Here is a 22,933-nt window from a genome sequence, read left to right as displayed (position 1 = left end):
TTGGTTGTTTTTCAGTTCTGATGTATCTAAATGCATCAATTTGAATCCTAGTACTTTCTTCAGTGAAGGCTAGGCTATAGGCCACTATTCCATGTAATTGAATGCCCAAAAGAGTCTTTGCAATGTGAGGAATCCCTTCTGAAAGAGGCTGTTGTCTTCATGTTTAATAGAGTCCCTTCAAATATGAAATGTTATATGTGCAATGGAGCCACTGGAGTAAAGAATTATGGATCAGATCCAGTTTTTCCAAATTTAACCTCACTGTTTTTACTGAATATACTCTAAGTACAGCAAAACGATTGTTCCAACACATATTTATCCCTTTTAGTTCCAATCAAATTATATTTTAATTCCATTTAGTAGTATGGTAAATATTGGTATAAATGGCATTCATTTTTATAAGTTAAAACAGTGCAATTAAGAATGATTTTTTAAAAAATCATTTTGATTTTTTACCGTGCTAATGGCATCTGTGGTTTTTCTAATTCTCTGTATCTCTGGTGTTTTTTCAATTGCTGTTCCTGTTCCAACGGTATCTTTGTATAAAACCTAAAGCAAAATCACAAGATCAATCACAGGAAGACATATTGTCATTTCTACAGAAGCACTACAAAACATCAGAACATCTACTTCAAGAAAAATAGAAATAACATCAGAACATCTATCTCAATAAAAGAAAAATCATACCTATTCTCATCTCTGTGTCATGTGTATTATCTTTGGGGGTGCTTGTTTGGAGAAACCACTTGACGGTTATAATTTCAAGCAATATAACAGGAAAGAAATCAAACCAACAAAAACAAGCAATGTCTGTCATAAGGATATACAGGTAGTCCTTGACTTACAACAGTTTGCAATAGTGGCAAATATCTGTAGCTCGGGTATAGGATGAGGGTGAAGGTTCGTTCTCTGAGCTTGTGGGTTGGTTTCCGAATGTTTCGTTACCAGGCTGGGTAACATCTCCAGTGGAGTTTAAGGGATGTCGTATCGGTGTTCTTCTGTTTATAAGGGCTTCAGGTGTGGGTGTGTCAAATGAGGGTCTTGTGATGGGTCAGGTATGAGTCATCAGTGAGAGGCTTCTGATAGGTCTTGTGATGGGGAGGTTACATCAGGCCAGGGTCATTGGGAGGTGAGGTGCTGGTGGGAGGGTTGATTTGGATTCTGAGGAGTTCATAGGCTGGTTGTAGGTCAATGTGTCTGTTGATGGAATTGCTTGTGGAGTGCCAGGCTTCGATGAACTCACGAGTGTGGTGGGTGGTAGCATGGCCCATGATTTTAGTGTTCTCCTATCAAGAACAAACCTTTACCCTCTTACAACAGTTTGTTTAGTGATTGTTCAAAGTTACAACGGCATTGAAAAAAGTGACCTATGACTGTTTTTCACACTTATGAAAGAAAGAAGAAAGAAGGAGGGAGGGAGGGAGGAAGGGCTTTCATTTGCACTTAACTGGTTTCTCAGTTATCTACTGTCAAGAGGCTTTATTGATATCAATGAAAAAATTGAAATGTGTTAGCAAACTAAAACATAAAAAGGAGACCAATAATTTGCTAAATAATATAAACTTACCACGCTGAAATTTTTCTGGTTTTCTTTAACTCGTAAAATTTCTGGTGTTTCATTTACAACTGTGACCTTTCCTTTGCTGTCCTGCAGATCATGTTGATACTGAAGCTGTTAAGAGAGTACATGTTTTTCAGTGCATTAATCTCAAAGATTTCTGCTTGGCCTGTCACCAGTACAGACCACTCATTGCTCCCTGAGTGCAAGAACAGGTGACATCTTCCTCCTCCCACGCTCAGCCCTCTGCAAATGCCCCCTGCGCCTCCATTTCCCAGCTTTGATTCAAAGCTGCTGTTACCCAACCTGAGCCTTTTGAAGTCCTTGAGAGCAGATGGTTTCAGAGCTTCATCCACTTCAGGAGCAGCCCAACTCTGATTGGCTGCAGTGCCTGGCCCAACCCTACCCTGCAGTGGCTCATCTCTGTCCTGGGCAGCCATTTTGCTTGGGCTGCTATGTTTTCTATTGGTCAGAAGTTGCTCTTTTTTAAAATCATCCTTTGGTTAATCCAATGATGGCCCCTTATGTCAACGGACAATCCTCACCCTTAGAAGCTCATGCTCTGTTCAACCCTCAAATTTCCCTGTGGACGCCCTTTCATTTTCTGCTCAGGCTGGATGAAGTATCCTTCCCTTGCTTTCCATCCCCTGCTCACAGTACTACAAAGCTTCCCTTTCCTTCTCCCCTCCTCCCTGCCTTTTTTTTTTAAAGTACTGTATATGCCGGCGTACAAGGCGACCTGGCGTATAAGACAACCCCCATCTTTGTCGCCGAGTCGCATTCCTAGAACGTCGTCTTATATGCTGGAAACTACCAGTATTTCCGGCATATAAAATGACTTGGCATATAAGACGACCCCCGTCTTTGGCACCGATTTTAACGCTTGCAGAAGTCACTTTATACACCGGCATATACGGTAAGTTTTAGATGCAAGGTGGAAACATTACTATGCTATTTCTATAAAGCTGACCTATCAGTTCTTCCATGCGACAAAGTTCCCCAGAAGCTTGAGAGAAAGTAGGAGTGCAAGAGCAATTTCCCCCTATTGTTTAGATTGTAGCATCAGAATTACAGTGGTACCATAAGAGGAAAAAAGAAACAGGAACGGGTTTGCTTTAGCATCAAAGAAAAGAGTGGGAAGGAGGCAATGTGAAGGTGGCTATGTATTGTGTGCAGACCTCTGGGAAAGGGTTTCCTGCCTTAGCAGGGGGTTGGACTAGATGGCCTCCAAGGTCCCTTCCAACTTTATTATTATTATTATTATTATTATTATTATTATTATTATTAAAGCCAAAGGAAGGCATGGGGACTAGTGAGAAGGGAGGAACCCCCCCCCCAAGGAAAGAGCAGGCACTAGTAGAGTGGCCCCGAGGACCAGCCTGCCTTCCTTGTGCAGATAAGAAAGTCAAGAAGCAAAGGAAAGAGCAATCTGGCCATAATCTGGACTGAGTACAATCCCAACCCCATTGCCAAGCCACTGTAATCCGAATGGGAATTTCTGGCGCTTGTTTAAGAAATAGCCTGGGAGACAAAAGCTTCGGCTGCCGGGCAGCATTACCCCAGGAAGAACTCAAGTCTTCTTGTTTCCTGATTGCCTTTTTTAATGTTAGTAATAGCAATAGCATTTCGACTTATATACCGGTTCATAGTGCTTTGCAGCACTCTCGAAGCGGTTTACAGAGTCGCTCTGAAATCTAATGATAAAGGTTTATCATTTGAGGCCAGCTGATCCATACACCTGTGGGACCCGAAGAGTTCTTCAGTGTCCGAAAGCAGTGGACCTCCAGCTTTTCTCAACACAATTCCTCTCTCGTTTTTTGTGGGGAGGTGGCATTGTTACATCCATTCTTTCAATCCGGTTGCTGAATTGAACGAATGCTTAAGTGGATACTTTATGATCGCCTTTACAATAATAAAGTTATAAAACTGGCAGAGAGGGTGTATGGAAAATATATTTACAGCAGCACGAACAAAGATCACTCAAAATATAATACCAGAGGTAGTCAAATCCTGGCGTGTTATTAATATTTAGTATTCTGCATTCGTGAGTTCCTTGAGAAATTTTAATAAGTTATTTGTAGCTAAGCCCCCCAATCTCAGTTGGACTTGCTTTCAAAATAATCAAGAAAGGCTCAAAGTGCAGTTATTTACATTGAGGGCAAACTTTAAGTTTCTTGCTGAGCAAAGCAGTAATCAAGAACCTACCTTAGAGAGAGTGGTAATTATCTCTGGAAAATACCTGGAATCTGTCTCCTTTTTCTTTACCTACATGATCAGCATCCCTGACAACTGTAAGCATGGTCAGAACAGCATCAGGCATGCTTCTAGCAAGGTACAAGTGACTTATTTCAAACTCAAAGCAAGTGAAGTTCAAAACAATTTCAGTTCCAAAATGTTTTCTACCCACTAGGCTTCGTATCTAATATAGCAAAGGAAATAATATTGCACTTCAGGGGAGCACTGCTTGCTTTCTTGGAATTCATGAGTCTATGTATACATACCATGCTAAAATTCTTCTGATTTTCTCGGACCCGCTGTATTTCTGGAGTCTCTAGCACAGACACATAGTACGGCATGGTTTTCTCCGCATCCTCCTTATACTTTTTCTGTTATTCAGGTTAAAAAAATGTACTATTATAGTAACAAAACAAAGATTATCATTTTTAAAATACCCATGCAGAGAGATATACACAAACAGTTTTTATTGTGTAGGGACTATAGCAAAGTCACCACAGGAATCAGACAAAGTCATTTATTCTTCAAATAAATCTACCCAGATTTCTCACTTGAGGCTCAAATGACCAGACTTACATTATCATACTTTGGTCATACTATGGGAAGGCTAGTTCTCTGTTGCTGGGAAAGATGGAAGAAAAAAGAAGATGGGGGACAACCACAGCAAAGTGAATGAATCATTTACACTGGTGAAAAAAATGCCCCACTGGAACCCCTGAAGATCCAGGTTAGGGACAGATCATCATGGAGGAAATCTATCCATGTGGTCAGTAAGAGTCACCACCAATCCGATGACTCATCATTAATCAATTAGTCATCTTCATTGTCTAAGGAAGAAATCCTTTAAAAATAAGAGCAGATGCATGACAAACATTGCATATAGGTATAATAAGTACATTTGTTAAAATGTGTGATGGCTTGGGTTGGCACTTTCCAGATTTCAATTGTCTAACGTGATCTAGATCAAGCAAGCTAAATAATTTCTTTCAGAAAATATTTGGAAATCTGGAAAACAATAATCCATTAGTTTCATGCAGGGGAAGCCAAAACAATGGTATTATCTGTTAACTTTAAAATCAGTGAGGTTCAGGTCATAGCTTTTATGACTTAAATATTCATTTGAGAAGTATAGACTGAGCCAAAAGAAGTGGATTTTAAAAAAATGGGGGAAGTTAAGAGCCACAAATACTAAGATGTAATGTCATCAAACGGGGAATGGAGGAGAAATAATGGATTTTGGAAGATTGGGTTTTTCTTATTTTCTAAAGGAATTGTTAAATGCTAAAGAGGAATGAAACTCATTTACCAAATGCTTCTCTGCTAAAAAAAAAAGTGAGAAATTATTCTTATGATTCTTGGCAGTTGACTAAGAAATTCAGCTGTATTCCAAAGACATAAAAAGAGATTTTAGGGGCATGTGATCTGTGGTTACCATCCCCTGCTTTGAAATCTATATGAATTTCCACAGTTAATTAAAAACTTTAATTATTAGTAGTTTTGTTCCAAATCAAACCATTACAAAAATGAAAGCAAGGTCACCAGTGAAAGCGAAAATGTCCAATAGTGTAGAATACCCCACACTTATTGGAAGGATTTACAACGCATTCTCAAGGTCACCCAGACAGGAACCTATTTCAAAAGGTCTCCAGTATCTCATTATTTATTATGCTGGTTAAGGCTGCTGGGAGTTGGTGTTCCCCTCCATCTGCAGGGTCATCATTACCTTACTGGAAAAGTTCTTCACATGATGTGCATGGATGATTTCTGGAGTGTCAACAACGGTGGTATAATTGGCTTTTTCCATTTCTGCAGAGTGCTTATATTTAAGCTGTTGAGAGAAACATTACAGGGGAAACATCCAGAATAAGTAATTTAGAGATGTAGCTTTGCTTTTCTATTTTATACAGCAGGAAATCAAATGATGTTCATTAATCACCAACCTCACTAGCAATATCTGTGGCATTCTTTGCCCTCATATAATCAGGGGTCTCCAGTGCATGGTCTGTTAATCCCCTTCCTTTGATTTCCATCTCCAGGGCTCTCTTATATTCTTTCTGTGGGTAAAAACAGATATAAAAATATAACGTCTGAACAGACAGCTTGTTCCCAAATGAAATTCACCCCCAATGCTCCAAGGTTACCTTGATATGTAACCTACTCATGTAAATGTATGCTGGAAGGAAGATCAATCTATTTTATAGAAGAAACATTAAAGCTTGCAATGTGATATAAGATCTGACTTCATTTCAAGAATTTTTTGATAAAAATGTTGTCTTCATGAACAACAGAATCTTCCTCATTTCAGTCAGATTACAGAATCAGGTATTGATCAGATCAGATTACAAATCAGATAACATCCAATTAAATTAAATAAAAAGTGATACCTACATGTGGGATTAGTTTTGGCACACATTCTTTTTAGCTTTTACAACATCTTCAGTTTAATAAAATGTACTAAATATTTATGAGGTGATACAATGTTTTAACCTGGCTTCAGAAGACATGTCAACCAAAATAACTAAGAATGGGTACAGGGGAAAAAATTAAGAATTCAAAATTAAGAACCTCAAATACCCTGTTTCGTTGGGAAGACACTAAACCCTGAATACTTTATATAAGACATCAGCATGGATTGGTTAGAAATAATTGTATGAAATACTAGAGAATTTTAGTTCTTGAATTCAGTAAGAAATATCTGATATATCTTGAATCCACTAAATTAATCAAGCCATAAAGCTGGAAAAAGTAAATGTAATAACTAGCAGATCTTTTCCTTTCTGCTAAAAATGTTCCATTGTTATAATTTCCAAGAAAATAATTCAATGTATGCAGGATCAGTTCAAACCAATAGTTAAATGTACTATTAACCTCAAAAACCCTTGTTTTTTTTTTTAAAAATCAAGTTAAAATATTTTTAAATATATAATGTGATTGCAGTGAAAATCATATAGTTCCTATTTTAATACAACTATGTAATTCATAGATTCATGCGTGAATATCCTGTGATGTATCATTTAGAGAAAATGCTATGCCAAAAAATGCATAAATTTGCAGAAATTGTGCACAGATTAAAAAATGTGCTTTAAAATTTGTGGAAAAGAAGTTATTTTCATCATCCTGCTAGAATTTGTATCTGGATCATTGCTTATTTGCTATACAAACTGTTATTATCAGGGCCAAAAGAAGTTGGTTTTGTGTCTTTTGCCCTAGGAAGTTCTGACACATGTTTTGCCTCCTTAATGTGTCACTGTTGGCAGCTGCAAAGAATAAGGTGATGGCTGTTCTCCTTGAGGTTAGAGAAAGATGTTAACCATTGTTAAAAACACTGTTGGTACTAAACATTTCAAAATGGATTTGGTTGAAAACAGAGTATTTTAGTTGCCAGATCATGGGAGTTCAGTGGGATCAGGAAGACTATCCATAATCAATTAATTAAGCTTCTTCAGGATAAAGAATTCCTTTGGATGGGCTACAGAAAAAGATCATAGGTTCACTGTGTATGGTTAACTGGAAAAAAAAGTATCTAGCTTTTCCTGATTTTACTAAGGAAATCTGACAATGCAAAAAAAAAATATGTGAGAATTACTGCTCATGAAATGAATCTTCATCTTATTAGGTTTGGCTATCTTTGTTTTCAACTTATCAAATGTTACTCAGAAATAATTTATAATGGAAGTTCAAAGAACAACTCCTGAAGTGACTTTTTTTTTTCCTTCAAGAAATTATCACCACAGTTCCGGAAAGTGACTATTGATTATGATGATTTTCCATTTGATTGGTATAAAAATTAGATTGGATTTTTGTCTGCTATTTTATGAGGAGTCCGTAATGAAACTTTTTCATGCAAATCCCTGCCTTTAAATTTTCATGAAACAAATATCAAGTTTATTCCCAAACCAGGCAATCTATTCCCCTTCTAGATCTATTTCCTTAATAAATGTGGATGTTAGGTTTTATATGCACTAGTTTATGAGCAAATTACAGAATACAGCTCAGGCTGTGTTTAAACAGGGCCATCAAACTTCTGACAATATTATTTTTTCAATAGATAGTCTTCCTTTAACTCAAAAGACTCAGCATCCACCACCTATAATCATTTTGGGGAGTAAGAAAGCCTTTATGTCAGTGGTGTTAAACTGCCGGCCCGCAGGCCAGTTACACCATGTGGAGGCCGCGCCCACCCCAGCTCCAGCAATGTGAAAAAAGTCACAATACATCATGACACGTCATGTGACACAGTGAGATTGACACCCGTGGTCTCTTGGTAGTTTTTGGTGTGGGTTTTGACTTATTTTGGGTCTCCACAAAGGTTTTATAGTTTTGATGTAATTTATTAATGTTTAAATCACAGCTGATTATTGATAGAATGCTTTCCTTTCCCTTGGTTAAATCTCTGTCAAAATGCTTTCGTTTCTTTTTAATTTTGCTTTAAATAATCATTATCAATAAATGACGAGAAGAGGAGCAAAATAAAGTATTTCCTTACATATACTGATTATTTCCTAATCTTTTCCTAATCTTAATTTATTTGTTTGTGATCAGTGGTGGGATTCAGCCAGTTCGCACCAGTTCGGCAGAACTGGTAGCTAATTTTTGTTGCCCAGGCCCAGAATGGATTTCCAAAAGCGGCATCCACACAGAGAACCGGTTGTTCACATATTTGAATCCCACCCCTGTTTGTGATACTGCCTGATTACTGATTACTTTATATACTGAGTATATATGTGTGCATGTGTGTTTGTGTGTGTCAACATTTGAATTTGTCTTTTTTGACAAGAGAAATAAAGAAGACTTTCAAAAAATATGATGTTTCTTAAAGTTGTTTTTTTGTTACATATTTCCTTCCTTCCTTTCCCTATCAGTTGTGTTGATCCTTATTACATGCACTTTCACATTTTTATTAGTTTATGTAATTTAAAATAATCCAAATACTTAGAAACTGAAATTGAAAAATGTCCTTCCTCTATCTGAATACATGCTGGATGTAAAATTATGAAATGGACAGACTAGTAGTAAGCATTTTAATACACCATAGAAATCTATCTTTCAGATTCCTAAACCTACCTCATTCAAGATATAGGTTGCATTCTTTGCTCTAAGTAAATCTGGTGTCTCCTCTAGAATTGTTAGACCTTTGCCTTTTACACCTTCTTCTAAATCTCGCCTGTATTCTTTCTAGAGGGTAGAACACAAGAAAATAAATCAAAAAAGAAAAGTAAGTAGGAACAAAGGGAAATCAATGAAAGGAAAAAACATAAAGGAGAATAAAAAAGAATTAGTAAATAATTCCTAGACTAAATAGTTGTTTTTGCCTTCCAAACACACATACCTTGTTACACTAACTCTACCTAAAAATTCAAACAAAGGTATATATAATGAGACAATTCCCATTAGTTCCACCAATATAACGATTTTTTAAAAGATAAAGAAAAAAACTAGGCATCACTATCAGTTAAATCATGCCTATAATTAAAGTTAAAATTAAGAAAAAAAATAAAAAAATAATTTTTAAACTTAAAATTAAAGTTTAAGCATGGCAAAAACAACAGTGAAGGATCTAATTTGCGGAAGATAATTTAGTTTTCCAATGCAGAAGTCAGAAGAGTAGCTGGTACCTCGCTTGCTATTTTGGTGGCATATCTGACATGCAGTAAAGATGGTGTAACCTCCAAACCAGTAAGATTCCGGCCTTTAATGGACTCTTCATAATCTTTCTTATATTCTTTCTAATAGAGGTTGGAAGAAGGAGCGAGAAGAAAGAAGGGAAGAAAGGGAAAAAATAGAATTAACGTTGGCATTGTAAAAATAATTTCCAGGCATTTTAAATTGATGTGATGATTAGTTAGTTATGGATCCAATTTTACTTTTGTGCCATTTGGGAGAAGTTTAATGCTTTTATGTCTATGGAGAATCTTAGTCATCCAGGCAACTGGACTTCCTTGTTTTTCTTTGAAGATGTTTCGCTTCTCATCCAAGAAGCTTCTTCAGCATCTTCAAAGAAAAACAAGAAAGTTTAGCTGCCTCTTGAAAAAAGCACCTTTGGGACTTTAATCCTTTTAATTGTCCTAATCTATGATTAATTAATATTTTATGTACTTGCAAGCAATAATACGTAAATTTGGCCTTTAGACAAGCAAAATTTCTACATTGTAGTATCTGAGGAGCAGGTTGAACAAAAAGGACAGAATGATCATTGGTCAGGTAGTGGTCTTAGAAACCCAGTGCCAACAAAATGTGTGGGATGACTAGTCCAGTGGTTCTCACTCAACATGCTTGGGATGATGGGAGTTCTGATCTAACACACTAGAAAATATTAGAAAACACCAGGTAAAGAAATCTGTTCCAGTTTGCATGCTTGATCCAAGGAAGTTTTTAAAAAAAGCGAGTAACTCCATAAATTCTGCATTTGGGTATTATATTTCCTTTGAATGAAAACAATTGACAGAATCAAACATTACACCCAAGTTTCACTTTGCATAAATTTGATATTGGAATGAACATATTCCAATAATTCAACAAAATTCTGAAATGCCCATGAAAGGATATGAAAGAGATAAAATTGAAATGAGTCCTAGAAGCCCAGCAAAGGGTGATTCTGAAAACAAAACAATGGGAATAAAATTGTATAGATGTAGTCTGAGGATGGAGAATGAGCAGAAGGGCTGGGCTTTTATCTGGCACCTATAAAACAAGCCATGATGGTCATTCAATCAGTAAACAGAAAGATATGGTCATTCCTGTTACAAAAATACCTTGAGAATATATTTATGATTTAAACTGCTAGAAACAATACAACCACAATTCAGTGTCTCGCTGATTTTTCTAATATCTGATTAGTAACCTCCTACCTCACTCTGCATCTGTTGGGATTCCTTAGCAGTGATATATGTAGGTGTTTCAAAGTCCAGCATGGGTTTTCCTCTTTCCTTTTCATATTTTTCTTTGTATTTCACCTGTCAAGAGGTAGGCATGTGTTATCCCACAGTAGCAGATTAAAAAGACACATACAGAATGACGCATGTTCACTCAACCCTAATCCCAGATGAAAAAAAAATACAGTTGTTGTGGTCGTATAACATGCTATCTCATTGATTAATGTATTAACCACATCAGTCAAGGTGACTTTAACCAGTGAACAAAAGTAACAGCCATAACCAGTAGAATTGCACATAAATATTTAGGCATCACTGATTAAAAAGTATTTCAATGAAACTGTTTCAATGAATCTCTAGTGCCATGGTGGCGAACCTATGGCACGCGTGCCACTGATGGCACGCAGAGCCCTCTCTGTGGGCACACGTGCCGTTGCCCCAGTCCTAGGCCTTCAGCTAGGTTTTATAAAACCTTTTCACTTTAGGCCTCTGCCGCCATGTGCAAAAAAAAAAAGTTCAATCAATCAATCAATTTCAACTTCTCGCAGGAAAAAAAAAGATCCGCAAAGTTGAAATTGACTGATTGAACTTTTTAGTCCCATGCAGTCTGCCATTACCACCACAGCCATACCCACCCAATTGGCTACACCCAGCCAATTGGCCACACCCAGCCAATTGGCCATGCCCATCCAGCACCTGAGGATACATAAGTGAGTTTTGGGTTGTAGTTTGGGCACTTGGTCTCTAAAAGGTTCACCATCACTGCATTAGTGAATAAGGCTGCATTGTTTGAAGTCAAATAGATCTTTCTGCAAAGCTGAATGCATCTGTGTCTTTTATGTCCAGTTTACAGATTCAAAAAAATGGAAGTAACAACTATGCCAGACGAAACAGTTTGGACACAGTCAGCAATTTGTAATGCCTTCTTTGGCAAATAAACAGCTTTTCAAATGTTTCCTGTCACTAACTGAAAACATCTATTCTTGTTTTTCCCTACTTTTCTTTGCAAGAAGTATTATAGCTCAGAAATATTCTTAGGTCTCATCCCACGCACTACGTGTTTACAATCTTTCCACAGACTTTCAATACTATTCAACTTTGAGATCTGTGAAGAACACTCCAAAACCTTCATGTTTCTTCCTATAAGCACTTCATTGTTGATTATGTTTTGTTGCCTTGCTAATTATCTAACTTACTTTCAGCTTCAGTTTAATTACTGAATATGGGACATTAGTTTTTATGATATGTGGTTCAATCCAATCTTCCTTCACCTGCACAATGTTTCTTAAGCTACTAGTTCCACCCAATGCCAACGCATAATAGATATCTTTCACTAGTGACCTAGTGGATACATTTAAAATTTTGAGATCACTTCATGGTCATTCTTATAAAGTCGTCCTCATGAGAAACATGGACAGTTACAAAACATCTCATGTAGCTGTCCTCATGATGTTGTCTACCACACAGCTTACATTTAGCATTCTCTTAGGCAACTCGTCACATTTTCAAATCAAGTACTGTTCTACAGCCTTTCACTATTTGTATTTTCTAAGCATATATTTTGGGAGTGTAATCCAAAAGTATCTTGTAAATAAATCTGATGCTTAAGGCTATGGTTTGCTTTACATTATGGCATTAATAAAATCAGATGGATATGGAGCCTGCTGGAAGTGTTTGTTTGTATCTTTAGTTATTTATTTATTAAATTTAGGCACTGTCCATTTCACTGCAGTTATCTAAATGATTCTGGGTCTAGTGTTACTAGGCACTTTGGTATCCCATATTAGAAATCCAGAAATAACTGGCTGGATGCACATATATTATTTAGGTTCTGGTTTATTAAGAATACGGAAGGATTATATTGCCTAGAATAAAACTTAAGTGATATCTATGGCTTATTATGAGGAAAAAATTTCAGGATTTCAGTTTAAACTAAACTACGGGTAGGATTTCCAGGTTAGTTTCCAATTCCTACTGGCAAGAAGAGTCAAACATACCAAATATACACTTGCATACTTAATATGCCAAAAGTCTATAGAACTTTGACATGCTTTGGATGAGAATACAGATATGGTGACATATGGCAGTTGTATTATAAATATAAGTAGCGTGAAACACTTAACTGACTTACTATGCTCTGAAGTTCTGAAGCCTCCTTTAGATGGAGCTGTTCAAGGTTATCTGGAACCACGTGGTAGTGACCTTTATTCCTCTCGTACTGCTTCTTGTACTGGTACTAAAGGGAAGGCGTCAAAAACCACCTCAATAGTTAAAAAAATGTCCTAACCAGATCACCTTTTCTTGATCACCTTACCCAAACATCTCAGTAGTCAAATGAGACATCAGAAATGAAATATAAAAGAAATATATAAAAGAGAAGAAAGAAAAATATAAGGCAAAAAGGGACAAAATTACAAAACAGGAACAAAAAGAAGAAAGACCCAAAGAAATACGATGCGGTGAATAAGTGATGCTGTTAAAATGGAACGATGCCCCTTGGTTTTCACTTAAGAATATAAAATGGGATTAGCTGACATTACCCAAGGGTGATTTAGTTCAGCATTTTGTGTCACAAAATGGCTGACTAGATGCATCGACCAAATCCATAAGCAGAATTTATTATAGCAAGAAGATAAAAGTTCAGAAAAAAGCAGATTAAGTCTGAAGTGGTTTTAAAAGTTAAAGAATTATTGTTTCAAAATAGTAGTTGTGAGTTTAAAAAAAATAAAAAAGTTAAAATAATACTTGTTAGTAAAAATATGAGTTGTAAAAGTAAAAAAGCTATTAAATTTAGTTAGGTATTTAATGTTATTAGTGTTTTTGTTTTAAAAGTAATAGAAAAAGTTTTGAAGACTTGAGGTATTAATGTTGCTAGTCAACATGGGGGATTGTCATCAGGCAGGAGGTAAGAGATCACTACCAGGTGATTTCCTAGGAACAGTCAAGGAGGAAGAAAGATGTTGCAGAGGTTGTTAGCAGATATTATCTTAGAAAGGCATAAAAAGGTTAAACTCTCATTTTAGCTAACAGGCTTACAGTGCTGGCAAGGTGGCTGGTGTTCAAAACATGATTCATCGCAAGAGATTCAGACATATCAGTCACTGGCTTGTGAAGTTTCTTCAGATCTGCCTTATATTTAATCTGTTCATAAAACAAAGGAAAATGTCAGCAGCCTTGTCACAGGAATACAGGCTTATAAATGCAATACATTCCAATGCCATACTAGAATTTGTGCTGACATGCAATGAACTACTGCTGATCCTTAATTCACCAGTGGCCAAAAGCTTTTTCTCTAGGACAACCCATGTTTTTGGAAATGCTTCTGGAACCTTCCAAAATACCAATCTATATTTTCATTCACATGGAAGAATACTGCACACTTGGGATCGGTATGGAAGCTTTCAGAATGGCACAATTCAAAACTTTTTCATTCCCAAAAGAGATTAATCCCACTAACTGCAATCATGTTCATTCCCGCCTCCAGCTTCAACAAGGGGAAAATATTTTAAAAGCAAAAAAAAGAGAAAAAAAAGAATGGGAAGGAGCCCTACTTACTCCACCTTATAGGCTGACAAAAGTGATTATAATTGTCCCAAGAAGGCTAATAAAAAGTAAGGATGAGAAGAGGTTTAGTGTGAATAGAAGCTGGGTATGAAAGTAATTCAACAGTATCAATTTGCAACACAGACTTCAGGTTTAAAGGAAATGGAAAATATGAGGGAGAGAATAAGTTACAGAAAGTGCCTTTATTGGAGGCATGTCACACTCGCAATGTCACGAGACATCACGAAACATGTTGCGACTTTTTCCCCATTGCCAACAATGGGGTGGGCGCGGTTTCAGTATGATGCATCCGGCCCGCAGGCCGGCAGTTTGACATGCCTGCTTTACTGTAACTATGAGCAATATATGTGACTTATGACCACAATGGAGCCCAAAATTTCTGTTGTTAAGCAAGACAGTTGTTAAGAGAGTTTTGCCTCATTTTAAAAGCTTTCTTGTCACAGATGTTAAGTGAATAACTGCAGTTAAGATAGTAATATGGTTGTGAAGTGAATCTGGTTTTTCCATTGACTTTGCTTGTCAGAAAGCTGCAAAGGGGGTTGGACTAGATGACCTACAAGGTCCCTTCTAACTCTGTTATTCTGAAAGGTGATCCCATGACCCCGGGACATTGCAACCATCATAAATACATGCCAAGTATTTGAATTTTTGTTATGAGACCACGGGGATGGTGCAGCGGTCATGTGAAAAATGGTCATAAGTCATTTTTTTTTCCAGTGCTGTTGTAACTTCAGATGAATGGGTTGTTAAATCGAGGACTATTCCAATTGCTGGAATTTTAAAACTGTTTGTTTTCACCTGTGCTCGGTCTGTTTATCTCTTTTATTTTCTCTGCAAATACTACAAGGTTCTAGCAAACCTCTCTCAAAGGAACCTAGATCTGGCATCTGGATTCTCCTCACCCTTCAAAAAAAAGCTAATGAACCAGACATACCTCACTTGCAATGTGGTGAGCATCTTTCAAGGTCTTGTAGATCTTGCTCTCCTTCAAATCGTACTGAGGTTTCTTTCCCTTTTCTTTATCGAATCTTTCTTTGTACTTGATCTGAGGCCGGGAAAACAGATTATTATTATTTTTTTAACAAAGGGTCCTGACACCAAGAAAGGGAGAAGAGGAAACACCTATCCACAATCAGGTGGTCAAAAGAAATCTGATTGCAAGCAAGCAGATCAAAAGATGCAGAGGAACTACTTCAAAACAAAAGAGACCATTGGAAACATCATTAAGATTTTTTTCAGTACTAAGATGGATACATGCTACATTTCAGAGGGCGACATTTCTTCTTTCATTCAGCAGTTTATTTCAGCTCCACATATCAAAATATATTGAATTTATCCATTGCAAAAAAAAAAAAAAAAATATGGACAAGACGCTTGAGAAAGTGAGATGAAGCACAACTTCCTTTGTGTTCTTATAACAAAGGTGTTCCCCAACCTCCAGTTGAGTGGCACAATATTCCATATATCTCTTCCCTCCCAGGCAGCCTCGCTACTGGAATGAAGCAAGTAAGCAATCTGGCATAGGTTCAGGCCTCAGAAAAGGAAAGGTGGCATTATACAATTCTGTTACTCTACCGCTGCATCCCACAGAGGCATGATAAAGGACAATAAACCTGTAGAATCCATGGTGCTCCCTGTGCATCTTCAGTGCTAAAAGGGAGTGGGGTTTGCTCTCTGTTTATGCACATTAGCTTGCTTTATCAGTGTTTCCCTTCTAGTACTGAAGGTATTACCTAGTTGGGTAATGAAATGTCTGCAAGCAAACAGCCAAGCTCAGAGAGCACCAAATATTCTCTTCTATTGGTAAAGCTAGACTTCGAAAGCATTTATATCTTGGTTTTACTCTAAGAATGCCAAAGAGATTGCAGTACATTTGTGACGATAACATAAGATAATGACTTTCCCAAGATTTCTCCTATGGGAGCTCACTATTTACCACCTGCCCTACTACTAATCATAAAGAAAGTTTGCACCAAGTGTAGTTTATGCCCAAGTTATTGTTTTTAAGAAAAGCGATGGCCTTTTAAAGAGTTTTTAAAAGCCACTGAGAATTAAAATTCTGCTGGGTGCTTTTTCTTATGTAAAACAATCTATCTGAATCCACTGATGGGTAATCTGTTTCTCATCATGTAAATAATTCAGTCAGCTTGCTTTCATTCCAATGTAATTATATCCAACTCAGCTTTTTTTTTTAGTGGAACTTGCATATTGTATTTATATTACATAATATTGTATTTACATTACATAATAATACTGTAACTTTCTAGACGAACAAGGTTCTTAATTCCTAAAGGTTTTAGGACTATTATTAAACAACTTCATAAAAGAGAGATAATATATTAGCTGTTTAGTAGACAATAAGTCACAAGTTATAAAAATGTCATTATCCGGCCACAACTAAGGGCATTTTCAGTTTATTTAGACTGTAATTAGAGTTTAAACATAAAGTAAATGGACAATACGCTTAAAAGATGGACGTAACTCTGTCTGGGAGAGCTGATCGACATAACTGATGAAAGGAACTGATCATGCTAGAAAGCAATACACATCACTGTAAAGAAGTAAATTCAGGCTATCATCAGAAAAACCAAAGATGCCATAGTGCACTTTCAAGTCACATTCCATGGGGGTTTTTATTTCTAAAATGTGGATATTCATGCAATTCTGTATCCGCCATGCTGGATAGTTTCAGTTTTAAAACTAGATTGATAAAAAAACAAGTGCTGGTGACATTCAGTTACTCTCCTTCTGGTTAGATTTCCTTTAGAAACATATACAGAATCACATGGGAACTGATGCGTTTATAAGGAACAATGACATTTTCACAATGACAGATTTGACACGTGACCAACGAAAACTTTTAGCTATATCAATGTTATGCAAGTGGACTTTGGCAAAGGATTTCCAATTTTATCGGCAAATGGACAACACTGGATACAAACCATCAACAACAATAATAACAAAATAAGAAATGACATGCAGATTAACCATAACAGTGACGGAATTGGTGACATGATAGACAGTATACATGACAAATAATCCTTTAAAATATTGTTTGTTGAAATTCTGCACAGCCAGAACTATAGAAACATCCACACAAACAAATGAGGTATCATATGAACATCTATAAATCTGAAAAAAAGGTGTATTCATTTTTTTTTCAATAAAAGATTATTAGTCCCATTCACTTTCCAAGAGTCAAAAATTGCTGTTTCTTCAATACAGTAAGAGACTAAATAGAACAGATTAATAAAAGGAAGAGATTATTATTACAAAGACAAGACGGCTTATCAACTTTCAGTACAAAGAACTGATTTTTGTCACAAGCACAGAAGGATGCTTGCGACTACATGCAACATAAAGAAAGAAAAGTAAGAAAGTAAATTTCTCCCTTTTTTCCTTATGTCCAAAAGTCCTCTCCAATTTATGTCCTTCCTAAGGTTTAGGCCTACAGTTCCCATCGTCCTTCACCACTGGCCATGCTAACTGGGGCTGACGGTACTTGGAAGCCACCTCTATGGAAGGAGCCAATTTGAAGAAGGCAGATAGTAAGAGAGTCTTTCTTAAGAGGGAGTGGGAAAAATAAACAGGAAACACTTGACATCAAATAGCAGCAATTAGAAATTAGTCAAGAGCTAGTTCTGGCTTAATTCTCCAGAAGCCTTCTTTCAAAACTCAATGTTTTGTTTAGCCTGGTTCAAGACAATAAGTTTAGATCACTATTGGGAATGTTTGCTCATTGTCTCAGTTCTTCCTCCATAGTACATACCACTGGGAATTATGGCACATGTTTTACTGTGTGTTTTAGCTAAAGCACAACATTCATTACACCAGGCTTGCATTGTAAATGCACTAACGGTATCTTCTAAAATTATTAGATTTGAACAAATAATTTATCCCCATTTCAACTCTCAGAGCAATTTTACATAAGAAAGAAAAGGGAGATTTTTTTAAAAAAATTAAAATTCATGAGATTTTTGATATACATATATATATATATTTAAAAAAGAGCATCCCATTGGCAATCCAGGCTCAATTTTATGTGCCAAGAACATTTTGCAAAATTCATAAAATGGAAAAGCTAAAAGGACAAGCATTTTAAATCCTTCTTACATGACTACTTAGGGTGTTAGCTTTTTTAAAATGCCTCATCATGGGTGTATCATACGATGCTGCCCCATGGCCCCTCAAGTATCCTGTAATGTATTTCACCTACAAAGCATAGCAAGATAGCAAGATTAGAATAGCCAACCTCCAAGGACACAAAGCAAAGAGCTAAGACAGAAATGCAGGCATCATCCATTCCTTCTCTAGATGGAGATGTCTCATGGAAGCAGCATGATTTGGAAGCTCACCAACTGCTCTTGTTCAAAGTTTGATGGAGGACAAACAGGTTGATGTTAATTAGTAACAACACTAAAATATAAGGTACCAAATTATTGAAAATAAATCATTTATACAAGCAGTAAATCACAGTTTCAGCAGTGATTTGCAAAGTAGAAATATCCAAAGGTACTAAAAAATGAGTATAACTATGTAGGTTTCCAAGCAAATATGTCAGAAATCCCAAATGGGAAATGGCAATAAGACAAATGCATTAAAATATTTATTGCAAAAGAAAAAATGTGGAACTGATAGCAATATCTTTAAAATAGATGGCATATGAAATTTACTTAACAGAAAGTTGGGAGTGTAATAATTATCTCTGAATGGGGTATACCGTATGTTTATGGGTCATATAGTCACTGAGAACAGAAAATACAGTTGACAACAAACGAATATTAAAAGATGCAAATGGTTGAGGACATTGCCTGCAGAATAGGTTGGATGCCTTGGTTATTGTTTTGAAGGAGTTGCTTGAATTCTCGGTGAATTCAAACCTTTTCTAATATCTGAACCAGTGTTCCTCAAGCGTGTTGACTCTAACATGGTTGGACTTCAACTCCACAAATTCTTCAGCCAGCATGCTGGTTGAGGACTTGCGGGAGTTGAAGTCCAGACATCTTTAAATTGCCAAGGTTGAGAATCACTGATCTAAATAGTTTCCAATTTATCTTGCCTTATTTCTATCCAGTTTTTTCTCTCTTTCACTTCTTTTTTTCCCACCTATTGCTTCTCCCTCCTTCTATCTATCTCATTTTTTCTCCTTCTTTTTCATTATTTCTGCTAGTATGAGAAAGAAAAAGTATTTGTGTGTATCTGCCTATGTATGGCTGTATTTGTAAGCAATTCATTAATATATTCAAATGGAAAATCTATTTTATGTATAGGTATTTGCTGGCTATTCATTTTAATTAGGTAATATCCATTTCTTTTGATCTGGACTCTGCCTCTCTTAGATTATAGCTTCTAACAGGTGTGTAAATATACACACAAACATATATGTATGTATTTATGTGTGTGTATGTATTTGCATACACAAACATATTTGATAATAAGGAAATTTGCCATTACGCTTTATTTTTGTATATTTTTCCCATTTCTAGAAAGTTATCTCAAATTCAGGAATGTGGGATGACTGGTACTTTCTGGAACAACAGTCATATGAAAACCATAAATGAGAGCTTTCTAAAAGGCAATAATATTTTATCAATAAAAATAACTTCATAATTTCATATTTACTTCTACAGGATGTCCTTCTCTTCCAATTAGATTTATGAACAAATTTGAAGTTGGAAACCTATCCTTTGCTCAATGTTTTGTTTAAAAATGGACTGCAAATTTAAAGTTGGATGTCTTCCCAAAATGAATGCTGAACTAGCTTTACTCTTTACCATTAAGTAGATATTCATCTGAACAGGAACAATTCATTTTAAATCATTCACTTTAAAGATAAAATTATCACTGAGCTATTCAAGTCTTCTGAAACTAGAATCTAGATTTCTTCTGTATGTTCCATGTTACTCTTTGGAAGCCCAGACTAAGCCTAGGATTAATCAAAGATTAAGGGTGACCCGTGCATGCCCACAATGTCTACAATACCGAGCTAACCTTTTGATGAATGAAAAGCTGAGTTCACATGCTGTACACAGTGACAGGATTCTTTAGCCCACACAAAGCCCAGAATCAGCTCTACTGATTGTATTACTTTAGGTGTCAACATTACTTCCAAGAGAATGTGGGAAATTCTGTGCTCCTATTGTCATAAATTATTTGTTTTGATTGATCGTACCTGGCTGGTCAATTTGGACACTTCTTTGGCAAGTTCAATGTCTGGACGTCCAAGCATGGTGACTCCTACTCCAGCATCTTGTTTGGCTTTGTATTCAATCTAAAGTCAAGACAGACATTTGAAAAACTAATCAATGCTGCATTCATACATATCAAAACAAAAAGCAATTTTACTTATATGGATATCATACAAGCAACAAGTTACGAAGCGGCTGCATTGATTTGCACTCACATCGCTGACTAAATGGGAGACTTGTGTGGCCTTCATAATATCTGGTCGATCGGCCACAGTGGTATAATGGAGCTGTGATTTGGCATCTTTTTTATATTCGATCTACAGTAGGAGAAAAGAAGAGGGAGATAAATGATCAACACAACGTGTTTTTTTTAACTAGAAAAGACAACAGAAGGATGAAAATCAACTAATATTTTGCCAATTGGTTTGCTCTGGGCAGGATAAAATGACCATTTATATATGAATGCTTAGCAAAAGGAAGAATGGGGAAATGGAGAGGGGAAATGTGAATGTAGACATCATGCATATGTAATCATCATGCATATGGAGACCTTTACATCCAACCCAAATCAATAAGGATGGAGATTTTGTGAGGCATGATTACATCAGCTTTGTGGTTTTTTGTTTTTGTTTTTGTTCCAACAGCCATTTGCTTCTGCCAAAGGAAGAAGAGTGATGCTGTAGGACAAGTCATTGGGGAGAGGCAATTCTCGCTTCCATACACACACATCTCAGGAGACTTCACAATCGAAGCCCCTTTTCTTACATATGAAAACTATGCATTTGCTTTGGATGAGCACTTTGACTCTGCTCAGCACAACCTCCCAAAATATTTAGAAAGCAGAGCCAATAGTCCAATATTGGGAAATTCAGCTCTGGTTCTCTATGATGTAATGGCCAGTGTTTAGGAAGGCTTCTCAGATAGGATAAAGGCCAGAAGTATAACTAACTTTTGAAACATAAACTAGGCTTTTCATCTGCAGAATATATTTTATGCTTTAAAATGGAATTAAAAAAAAGAAACTCAAAGTAGATTGAAAGAAGGTGGTTTTTTTTCTTTACCTATATCCCGCTTGAAATACAGTATACCTAAAATTGTTAGGGCAGTGTATATTTTAAACGCCATGCCGTTCATGTCCAAATCTTTCTTTAAAATGTTAAAACACTTATTTTCAAAATAATTATATGGGGCATTATGCACTCTGGAATTAAACAAAGCTTTCCAGGAAGTGAGAAATCAAATTATCTCCAATAAAGGAGAATGTTTGGAGTTCAGAGTTGAAATGAAGTGTCCCTGATGGTCTCTGAACTTGGTTGTTTTCTTGTAGGTGTTTCATTACTCAAACTAGCACTGATGATGTTACCTAGTTTGAGTAATGAAATGTCTGCAGCAACAACAACCAAGCTCAGAGACCACCAGGGACACTTCATTTCAACTCTGAACTCCTTCTCCTTTATTGGAGACTGTTAGTCTCACACTCATTTATATATCCTGGTTAAATCATGATATCTTAATTCCAAATACTAGCAGTATACTGAAATGGTTTCCTGGTCTGAATACAACAACAGATCATATATCATTTGCTAAGGAAGAAAGTACAGAAATAACTTACAGTACTCTGTTTCTTTGCCACATCCATGGCGTGCTTCACATCAGGAGGTTCCACCATGATTGAATAATCTGACTTGCCTTTTTCTTTTTGAAATCTCTTTTTATAGTTTGTCTGTTTGGGATAGAAAGTTATACCTGTTATCCTCCACTGAAAATCTGTTGATGTTTAGAACAGGAAAGACAGATTAAAAACACTGCTATCTGGAAAAAGGGATGCGTGAGTGTGTGCTTGTAAGATAATAGGTTTTATCTCTTTAGTTCTACTGTAATTTTCCTTTATGTTCTCAAACTTTTGCATTGTTGATTGGATTCAAAGGGCAGCCATATTACTGCATTGACCGAAAATAATAAAGTCAATACCATCAATTATACATGCAACACCCTGTCTGTTCTTAATTCCTAGTCATACTGTGATTTGATTATCTTCTCACCCTCATGTCTATCTTCTTTCTCATTGTTCAAGGTACTTAAAATTATTTCATTGTGTTCATAATCAAGTTTGTAAATCATGGAAGTTCAAATGAGAGGAACACTTTCTAGATTTTTCAACAATTGCAAGTACACATCCCACAACATATTAAACCTTTGTAGATTCTGAATATCCGAACAGCTGAAAGGACAACAGAACTGATGATAAAGAATAACACTTCAAAAAACACTAAGTTATAGTTTAAAGGGGAGAAAATATAGCTTTACTCACAAACATAGCAAAGGTGAAAGACCATCTGCAATGTGAATAAAATGATGTAAAAGTAGCCTACCTCACTAACATTACTGGTGACTTTTTTAACACGAATAGTATCCAGCGTTTCTGGCAATTTTGTGAAAGAACCATGGGGGAGGTGTTTCTTCACATGCTCTTTGTATTTGTTCTGTTTTCAAAAGACAAGCAAAATATTTCAGAA

General features: G+C 36.2%; 1 protein-coding gene across 42 annotated transcripts in view; it reads right to left on the bottom strand.

The window, feature by feature from the left end:
* Positions 1-22,933, bottom strand: part of NEB (nebulin) — a 206,821-nt gene that overhangs the window by 26,003 nt on the left and 157,885 nt on the right. For 36 of the 42 annotated variants that reach the window (XM_039327850.1, XM_039327855.1, XM_039327865.1 and 33 more), the window contains exons 147-162: positions 22,790-22,900; positions 22,030-22,140; positions 20,633-20,734; positions 20,402-20,500; positions 18,343-18,441; positions 15,164-15,274; positions 13,702-13,806; positions 12,797-12,901; positions 10,642-10,746; positions 9,409-9,519; positions 8,858-8,968; positions 5,734-5,847; positions 5,517-5,621; positions 4,060-4,164; positions 1,568-1,672; positions 457-549 (exon numbers count right to left, since the gene is read on the bottom strand). In XM_039327850.1, coding sequence (XP_039183784.1) covers positions 457-549; positions 1,568-1,672; positions 4,060-4,164; positions 5,517-5,621; positions 5,734-5,847; positions 8,858-8,968; positions 9,409-9,519; positions 10,642-10,746; positions 12,797-12,901; positions 13,702-13,806; positions 15,164-15,274; positions 18,343-18,441; positions 20,402-20,500; positions 20,633-20,734; positions 22,030-22,140; positions 22,790-22,900 — 1,692 coding nt within the window. The remainder of the gene's footprint in view (positions 1-456; positions 550-1,567; positions 1,673-4,059; positions 4,165-5,516; positions 5,622-5,733; positions 5,848-8,857; positions 8,969-9,408; positions 9,520-10,641; positions 10,747-12,796; positions 12,902-13,701; positions 13,807-15,163; positions 15,275-18,342; positions 18,442-20,401; positions 20,501-20,632; positions 20,735-22,029; positions 22,141-22,789; positions 22,901-22,933) is intronic. The other 6 variants (XM_039327857.1, XM_039327895.1, XM_039327894.1 and 3 more) reach the window with 3 other exon arrangements.

The sequence above is a fragment of the Crotalus tigris genome, unplaced genomic scaffold (assembly GCF_016545835.1).
Source record: "Crotalus tigris isolate CLP2741 ecotype Arizona unplaced genomic scaffold, ASM1654583v1 scf7180000024369.3102671, whole genome shotgun sequence".
Taxonomy (NCBI): domain Eukaryota; kingdom Metazoa; phylum Chordata; class Lepidosauria; order Squamata; family Viperidae; genus Crotalus; species Crotalus tigris.
Note: the sequence above shows the minus strand (reverse complement) of the source record. Positions and strands in the feature narration are given on the sequence as shown.